Source organism: Apis cerana, linkage group LG1, assembly GCF_029169275.1.
Source record: "Apis cerana isolate GH-2021 linkage group LG1, AcerK_1.0, whole genome shotgun sequence".
NCBI classification, from domain to species: Eukaryota; Metazoa; Arthropoda; class Insecta; order Hymenoptera; family Apidae; genus Apis; species Apis cerana.
In genome coordinates, this window is record NC_083852.1 from 3,551,709 (window position 1) to 3,561,123 (window position 9,415).

The 9,415-nt window shown below is 32.5% G+C and overlaps 1 protein-coding gene across 3 annotated transcripts; it reads left to right on the plus strand.

Annotated features, from left to right (window-relative positions):
- Positions 1 to 387: 387 nt before the first annotated feature.
- On the plus strand, positions 388 to 8,675 carry LOC107994685 (nose resistant to fluoxetine protein 6-like). 3 transcript variants are annotated; one of them, XM_062073974.1, is made up of 15 exons: positions 445 to 540; positions 1,018 to 1,086; positions 2,604 to 2,874; positions 3,372 to 3,548; positions 4,147 to 4,382; positions 4,482 to 4,696; positions 5,068 to 5,150; positions 5,211 to 5,407; positions 6,937 to 7,097; positions 7,163 to 7,328; positions 7,423 to 7,616; positions 7,702 to 7,831; positions 7,892 to 8,081; positions 8,149 to 8,291; positions 8,368 to 8,675. In XM_062073974.1, exons 3-15 carry the CDS (start codon positions 2,655 to 2,657, stop codon positions 8,470 to 8,472), a joined length of 2,217 nt encoding a protein of 738 aa, XP_061929958.1. In that variant the 5' UTR covers positions 445 to 540; positions 1,018 to 1,086; positions 2,604 to 2,654; the 3' UTR covers positions 8,473 to 8,675. The 3 variants fall into 3 exon arrangements, with proteins under 3 accessions (XP_061929999.1, XP_061929958.1, XP_028521133.2); XM_028665332.2 differs by lacking the exon at positions 445 to 540 and adding an exon at positions 648 to 926; XM_062074015.1 differs by lacking the exon at positions 1,018 to 1,086 and having other exon boundaries at positions 388 to 540.
- Positions 8,676 to 9,415: the final 740 nt, after the last annotated feature.

Sequence of the window (9,415 nt, forward strand, 5' to 3'; positions counted from 1 at the left end):
ATAAATTAAATTTTAATATTTAACTCACTTCTTATCTTTTAAGCGATTAAAAATTATTATTATTATTATTATAATTATTATCTTTTTACTTATTCAAAATTTTTATTTCGATCGATATTAAAATACAGTATTTGTACTCCTATTAGACCGAACGACTCTTGAAACGGCTATATAATAGACACTTAAAAATCCATCGAGAAAATAATTATCCGTTTAAATTATCCTTTAATGATACGCTTATTTTTCTAACTATTACTATATCTATATCCTCGTATCGTGTGTACAAAAACATTATTATCATTATTGTCTCGAGAAAGAAATTATCGAAACGATTCGTCGTTAAACTAATATTATCCACGTTATCTACAGATCCATCTACAGTTTGTCCCGGCTATTACTGCCAGCCTTTTTACTGGCCTGCTCCCTCCTCCGCGACAACACTGCACCGGAGAGAAGCGAATCGAAGTTGATTATCTTTCAAGGGATGGCCCTACTCTTGATCTTCAACAGTTGGAAGAGAAAGGAGGGGGGAAGTCCGAGGTAATAGGTTCGCTTTAGTTTAACGACAGATTAGTGTATATATATATATATACATATATTTATTTATATATATATATATATATAAAAGATGGATTATAATAGAGTCACTCGTGAAATCGTACACGTGTCGGATTGGTTTTTAACGGATTTTTAACTGCGACGCCAATAATATTAGTGATATTTCGTACATTCGCGGTAAATAAAAGGATACAAATAAACGAAGTGATGATATACTCGATTCGTGTTTTATCCGATGTGGTTCTCGTTTGAAAGAAATATGTTGGTCGCCGATATATCTTCAAGATTTGGACGTGTGAAATTTTGACAGTGGATTCGGACGTTAACGAATTTTAATATTGATATCGATATTGGATATCGACAGCCGAGTTAAATTATGATATAATTATTAAAAATTGTGCGAATATCGCTTGTATTATTAATTTGAACTTTTTTCTTTTTTTTTTCTTTACTTTTCAGATCGATAATATTAATCGAAAAGTTTTTACAAAATTTAGTGGTTGATAATCGAATTTGATCTAATCGAAGGTGAGTCAAAATCAGTGTCAGAATTTAACAAATGGAATATTATTGAAAACGATATAGCTATTTTATTCTTATTTCTTTATTTCTTTTTCTTTTCTTGGACTCAACTCTTGAACGTTATTATTTATTTTAGTCCATTCAAATTACGTTATTCGAATTATAAATATTTTCCAACGAATCGAAAATTACAGCATGAAAATTATATCGGTTTAATTTATTTCAATATCTATTAACGGTCCGATGATTCCATTTTTGAAGATTTTTTTTTTTTTATTTTTTAATTAGTTAATCTTTTTTAGGATATTAGGACAATTTTATTATTTGGGATATTAATATTATTTGTCGAAACGATTTCACAATTTTGACAATTATAAAATTAATATCAAATCAACAATTTGGATAACAATAATTTTTATCGGGTTTAAAGTTTCTTAATTTGAACGATCTAATTTGCATGGAAATTTTCTTACAACGAAGTTTAAATTAGTTTACCAACAAAGTTTGTCCTTATCCGCGTTTTACGCTCCATTTTCGTCCGATCGTTAGATAGATCGCTACTTTTGAACGATTTTTAAATTAAATCGATCATATACGCGAATACATCGAGTTGTAAACACGTGAGAAGAAAAAGCAAAGGGTATGGAGGTTGCAAAAAAAGATGACGCGTACAAAAATGTTGCAAATTTAAATGTAGAGTAAGATATATATATATTTCAAAATGGTCGACAATGACATTTATAAAATTCACTTGGAATATCGTACTTTCGAAATTTTCCATCCTTTCTTTCCACGGAATATCTCTAAATAAAGAAACTTACAACAGACAGACACAATTCAAACCGATGGTACAATTTATTAGCAAAATTAATCGAAACGTGGGAAATTTTGGACGGAATTTCGTCTGAATTTTCTCGAAAATATGAATAACTCTGCTGTGCGTCATTATTTTTTGGAATTATTTATCTCGATCGTCCAAGAAAAATTTATCCTTTCTCATTCGTTCCATCGATCGATACGAAGGAATTAACGATCTAATTGTGTGAAAAATTATACGTATATATATATATATATATATATATATATAAAATTTATTTATTAAATCTTGTCAGATATTTTCCTTTATCGATCCTGTTAAAACATCGAAAAGAAATCGAAGCAGAAAAATTTTTCCAATTTTATTTTCCAAATATTATACATTTCTATTAGTGCTCGGCCGATAAAAAATTTTCGTTCTAATAACATTATAAATCAATACTGAACGTTGCATTGATCATTGACGTCAACTTGGACGACGTTATAAATATGAATAAGATAAACTCACAAAAGCGTAGTGTATTATTGAATAGCACAACACAAAGCATATTTCTCTCTCCAACTCATCCTCAACTCACCATTTTTCGCCGAATCTATCGATCGATCATTCTGAAGTTGGATAGAAAAAAGAAAAAAAAATATATATATATATCGTAAATAAATAATTACACATAACATCCTCCCTCGAAAACATTCTAATTTTTCAGCTTCCCCTTTCTTAAGTGAAACTAACGAGAAGAAAAGAAAATTCCTTCAACATGAACAGCAAGGCGCTCGCTCTGCTGATAATTCTTCGAGTTATTCGCGCCAACCCTTCGGATTATTCGAATATTGGGGAGAAAATCGGTTGCGCCGATCACGAAGCCTCGTTCACCCTGGCGAGGATCGATCGATCGATCGACTGCGCGATAAGCCTTGGATCGTTGTCCAACGAAACGCAATTCGCTGCGCCACGGAAGGAGACGATTAAGAATTTGGGTAAGATTTCATCTTTCTTTGGAAAATTAAAAAATTCATGGAATTATCGAACAGAAAGAATTATAAATCGGTGAATTAGACAGATATGAAGAGATTCGATTTAATTGTTGAAATATCGGTCAACGAGATTGTTAATACTTTAATACTTTTTTGGTATAAAATATAAAAAGAAAATTTTGTCAAAATTATAATATGATCTAATTATCTTATAAATTACAAAAATCTCAAAATTTATTTATCGAAATTTGATCGAGAACTTCACGATAATACATTCTTGAGAGAGAATAACTGAACTTTTGTCTCATGTTCTCGAAATTAAAAGATTTGTTTGAACAATTATAGAGAAAAAAGAAAAGAAAGAAATTCTTTAGAACAATTCAACTAGTGTAATATTTCTGCCTGATGACAAAAATATAAATTCTTCGCTCGAAATATACCCGATTAAAAATTTCGAGGAAGAGAGATTTTATATTGCGACGAATTGATTTCGTTTTTAGAGAACGGCTCGTGTTACGAGAGGAGAACGCTTCCTCTTCGAAGCGAGTTGGGCGACGGGATATCGCACCTGCTGCGCTTCACCCCAAATTTCACGTTTGTCCAAAACGTCGAATGCCGGGAGCAGGTTAACGTTTTCCTGCGCGAGTTGAGGAATTACAAATTCTGGGCCATGGAAAGTGAGTCGAGCCATCTTCCTATACCTTGCATAACCCTCCTACACCTTGCACCCTCGATTCTCTCGATTTGCAAACCATTTTCGTGGAGAGAAGTTCACTTTTAAATAGAATTAAAAAAAATATATATATTTTTAATATAAATAATATATAATATTTAATATAATAATATATAATAATATAATAATAATATTTAATATATAATATTTTTAATATATATATAAATATATATATTTTTTTTCTCAACTGACAGAAAAGAGAGTGCAAACAGAGGGTTGAATTGTTAAATAAACGGAAGGAATAAAGAAGAGATCGTACGTAAAGTGAGTCGAGTCATCTTTTCAACGATTAATCTTCCTATACCTTGCACCCTCGATTCTCTCAATTTGCAAATTTTCCATTTTCGTGGAAAGAAGTTCATTATTAAATAGAATTAAAAAAAATATATATATATATTTTCTCAACTGACAGAAAAGAGAGTGCAAACAGAGGGTTGAATTGAATGATTGTTAAATAAATAGAATAAAAAAGAGATCGTACGCGAGTTTGTTGGAAAATGTTTAAGTTGCACGAGAATACAAATAGCTCGTTTGTGATCCAGTGTTGGACTCGAACGGAAAACTGCCGTCCAGTTTCTTGCAAGGGAACGTGAACCAATACGGGGATTTCGATCGATGCTTGAACGTGATGGCGCACGAGAGGTCGAACGGAAGGGAGATAGAGATACGGGGGAGGTACTTTTTGGCGCTCATAGACGTCGACGCGACCCACCCAATCATGGAAAATCTGGTCTCCATCATGAAGTCGCGTAACATGTTCTCCTCGAGTTTGCACGAGGTAAATCGATTCTCCTTTTCTCGAATAATCATCGCCGATAAATTTCTTTCCAAACTTTCATTCTCGAATCGAGAAGAAACGAGCTCGATTTTTTTGCAGAAACGTGGACACTTTTTCCCGAAATTTCCGCTGATAAGATGGGCGCTCTGCCTTCCGTCCGCTTGCTCCAACGAGGACGCGAAAAGCTTAATTCAACGCACGTTGGACGAGTACAATTCAACAGTGGGGATTGAATTTATGGTTCACGTCGATCCTAACACGAGTTACGTGAAGCAAGAGTCGTCGAGTTATGCGAAAGAAACGATCTACGTTTTGTATGTATCATATATGTGTGTATATATAAAGGGTGTCCCAAAATTTTTTTATCGAAAGTTTCCACGACGTAAATGCGAATTGAATTTCCGAAACTACAGCAGAAAAGCAGAAAATGACTGAATAGTGCAATGATTGAATAGTTCTTGCGTCGTCCATATCTTTAGCCACGAAAAATGGGATTATCGAGCACCTTTATTGGTCATTTTCGAAGAAGAAGGCAACCAAATGGCGCGAAATTCAAATCTTGCCCGAATTTTGGGACACCCTATATATATATTTCTCGATTCAGAAAATTCTAATTAATTGATAAGAAGAAAATCTGACAACGAATGTAGTTTTACTACGAATTCAATCGTTTCTTTAATCGTAGATGTTTCTTTGCAATTGTCGCATGTCTCGTTGCAGCAACAACGATGAGAGATTACTTGGGGACGGATGAGGAGAGGGAGAAAGGTAATCAATTTTCGCGAAACAAGCTTGCTCTTATTTTCAACGATACCTATCTTCTCGTAGAGAACAGTTTGGAGAGGATAGCGATGGGATTCTCGTTAAGAAGGACCGCGAAATCTTTGTTCAAAAAGGAGACGGGACCCAACGATATCACGTGCATACACGGGATGAAATCTATTCTGGCCTTGTTTATATATGTCGCGCACAGGAACATGATCACGTCCATAACGCCCTACCTGAATCGAATGTACTACGCACACGTAAGAACGAACACTGTTCATAATTTACCGGTCGATATGTTAATATATATTGGCTCGATTGAGACTTTGCTAGTGGAAGAAAATACTCTCTCTTTCTCTAATTCGCTTCATCCCCTCTTTTGGAAGAATTAAATGAAATAATTTCGATATTCGTAATATTTATAATTCATTAATCGGTCGATATTAATTTTTGATAGTCGAAGAAAATATTCGCTTCAACCCCTCTTTTGGAAGAATTAAACGAAAGTAATAATGAAATAATTTCGATATAATGTTTAATTTTAGTCGAAGAAAATATTCGCTTCATCCCCTCTTTTGGAAGAATTAAATGAAATAATTTCGATATTCGTAATATTTATAATTTATTAATATAATACTCGATTATAATTTTTGATAGTCGAAGAAAATAATTCGCTTCATCCCCTCTTTTGGAAGAATTAAATGAAATAATTTCGATATTCGTAATATTTATAATTCGTTAATCGGTCGATATTAATTTTTGATAGTCGAAGAAAATATTCGCTTCAACCCCTCTTTTGGAAGAATTAAACGAAAGTAATAATGAAATAATTTCGATATAATGTTTAATTTTAGTCGAAGAAAATATTCGCTTCATCCCCTCTTTTGGAAGAATTAAATGAAATAATTTCGATAATATTTATAATTCGTTGATCGATTATAATTTTGATAGTCGAAGAAAATATTCGCTTCATCCCCTCTTTTGGAAAAATTAAACGCACATCGAACGAGAGAATGAAAGTGATAATGAAATAATTTCGATATTCGTAACATTTAATTTTGCTAGTCAAAAAAAATATTCGCTTCATCCCCTCTTTTAGAAAAATTAAATAAAATAATTTCGATATTCGTAATATTTATAATTCGTTGATCGATTATAATTTTGATAGTCGAAGAAAATATTCGCTTCATTCCCTTTTTTGGAAAAATTAAACGAAAGTGATAATGAAATAATTTCGATATAATATTTAATTTTAGTCGAAGAAAATATTCGCTTCATCCCCTCTTTTGGAAGAATTAAATGAAATAATTTCGATATTCGTAATATTTATAATTCGTTGATCGATTATAATTTTGATAGTCGAAGAAAATATTCGCTTCATCCCCTCTTTTGGAAAAATTAAAGAAAATAATTTCGATATTCGTAATATTTAATTTTAGTCGAAGAAAATATTGGCTTCATCCCCTCTTTTGAAAAAATGAAATAATTTCGATATTCGTAATATTTAATTTTAGTCGAAGAAAATATTCGCTTCATCCCCTCTTTTGGAAAAATAAAATAATTTCGATATTCGTAACATTTAATTTTGCTACTCGAAGAAAATATTCGCTTCATCCCCTCTTTCGGAAGAATTAAACGAGAGCCCATCGAACGAACGAGAGAGAGAGAGGATTCATTAAATTTCTTCTTCAATAAAAAATTGATATTCGCGCGATTGATTACAATTAATCCTCGAATCGAGGGTTGAATCGATCGATTTCTATAATCCGATCATAAATTTACGTTCAAGATGGCGAACCAACCCTTTTCCATCATCCTTAGAATAGCGACTTTATACACGGACTCGTTCTTACTGTTCAGCGGCACGTTAATATCTTTTAACATGATGCACGAGTTGAACGCGAGAGGTGAAATTCGATGGTTCAGGCGGCTTCTTTCCAGATACGTGAGGTAGGTGGTCGAGCAAAGGTCGTTGAACTTGAGAGAAATTTGGAACGAGTGCTTCGATTGTTTAGACTTACCCCGATGTTGTTGGCGATCGTGCTTTATTACGCGTACGTGATGGAGCACACTGGCTCGGGCCCGGAATGGAACATCATCGAGAAAAATGCCAATCTCTGCAAAAAAACCGGCTGGATGAATCTCTTGTACGCGCAAATCGCTTTACCATTCGAGGATCAGGTGAAAAATTTTTATCGAGAAATTTTGTGTGATTAAATTTCTTAAAAAAAAATTATATATATATATATATTCATGTATTTCATTTGATGAACAGTGCGCTTCCCATACGTATCAATTGTCCGTGGACATGCAGTTGTCACTGTTGGCTCCTCTACTGGTATCCGTCTTAAAATTCTGGTCAACGCTTGGGACAGTCCTCGTGTTATTCACCGTTTCGCTATCGATGATATTCCGTTACATGATAATGATAAAAAACAACATTACAATACTGCTGCATTACGGGTTCTCGTAAGTGTTGCCGCCGATTATAGTTGGAAGAAGAGGAAGAGAAAAGTGTTTCGTTATTTCGAGTCGTAATTCGATTTCGTTTCAGGGTGGAGAAATTTTATAGTATGAGCAATCTGATGTACATCGTTCCGTTTTACAGGATCACGCCGTACGTGTGCGGCGTGGCTCTTAGCGTGCTGTTGCACCGCGTCGGAAAAGAGGTTAAGATTCCCAAGGTACGTGTCTCGGGCTGGTGCGAAAAGATTCGAAATCGAGAATTAAAATACTTTTTCCAGCTCGTGGTGAGTGCAGGATGGTCGATCTCGACGATGATCGTAATATGGACGATGGTCTCGCAATACGAAATCGTGAAGGAAGATTACGTGTTCGACATTGTATCGCTGAGCAATTTCGTCGTGATCAGTCAACTCCTGTGGACATTGGCCCAATGTTGGATAATATTCGCGTGTTACACGAATAACGGAGGTACGCGTGAAATTTTTATTCTTCGAGTCGAATCGAGGGGATTTTAATCGAAGAACGTTCGTTTCAGGTGCAGTGAACAAATTCCTTTCTCATCGTTGGTTCGTTGTCTTCAGCAAGATATCGTACTCGTTCTATTTAATCCAATTCATATTTTTTTTCTACGAGGTCGGGACCATCAGATATCCGGATATATTTTATTTATCTAAAATAGTACGTAGGGGATGGGGGGAAAATTTTATTCCTGTTTCCTGTCAAAATATTGTAAATAATCAATTCAATGTTTCAGATTAATTGTACGGAAATAGTTTTGCTCACGCTCTCGTCGATCGTTCTTACCTTGATCTTCGATATACCTATGCAGGAGATTAAAAAGTATATAATGAGAAAATGAGTGTTTAAAGATGGTTTAAAAATGTGCACATAAACTCAAAATGAATTATTAATGTCCAAATTTTTGTATACGTCCTATTTTCGTTCTTATCTTTATGACATTTCATTATTTTCCTCGATTCTTTTTTTTTACGGTATTATTTAAAAAGATCTATGACAATATTTTTATCAAGATTCAAAAATAAATATTGTAAGTCAGTCTAATGTTGCCTCTTATTTTCTTATTTATCTTATTTTATTCATATTTATTCGATCGAAAACAAATTTTTTTTATCAAATAATTAAATATATTTTATACTTTGTACATTTTCGTATACAATGTAAATTTTTAAAATACAACAAGATTTTTTTCTATTTTATCTTGTATATTATGAAAACGAAAAGCAAAGTCATTTGTATCTTCGTTATATTAACATAATTTATCGATTAATATTGAGAACATTAATATTGAGATTTCTGTTATGATAAATCATTATGATATTCGTACTCATTACAAAACATATACGTACGTGATTTATCATGTACACGTTTAAAATTGAAATATAAACGAAGAAATACAGAAATAAAAAAAATATAGATTCTTTCCTTTTTTCCCTCTCATTTTTCGTTTATATTATATATTATAGAAACATATATAAACAAAGTGTAAATATTTTTCAAGACAGAAGGATAAAAAGAAGAATGTTTTTAAAGAATATTAATAAGAATATGATAAAACGATTCTAATTGATAATAAAATTTGAACCAGTGATGCTTAATATTTATTTAATAAAAGAATAAAATATAAAATGGAAGTAAATTGAAAATTAAAGATCGTTTATCTGTCACGAGTACTTTCATTCATTATAGATCATTATAATAAGGATAAAAATTCCAATAGAAAGTTACAAAAAATAAAATAAGAAAAGATAAACAACTCGTCGTTTGATTAAAATTAAATGAAA

Excerpts from the sequence above, each read along its gene's own strand:
- LOC107994685 (XM_062074015.1), top strand. The coding sequence starts at position 2,655 with ATGAACAGCAAGGCGCTCGCTCTGCTGATAATTCTTCGAGTTATTCGC. Across the intron at positions 3,549-4,146 it reads CAAATTCTGGGCCATGGAAA|TGTTGGACTCGAACGGAAAA; the intron begins GTGAGTCGAGCC and ends TTTGTGATCCAG. Across the intron at positions 8,292-8,367 it reads TATTTTATTTATCTAAAATA|ATTAATTGTACGGAAATAGT; the intron begins GTACGTAGGGGA and ends TCAATGTTTCAG.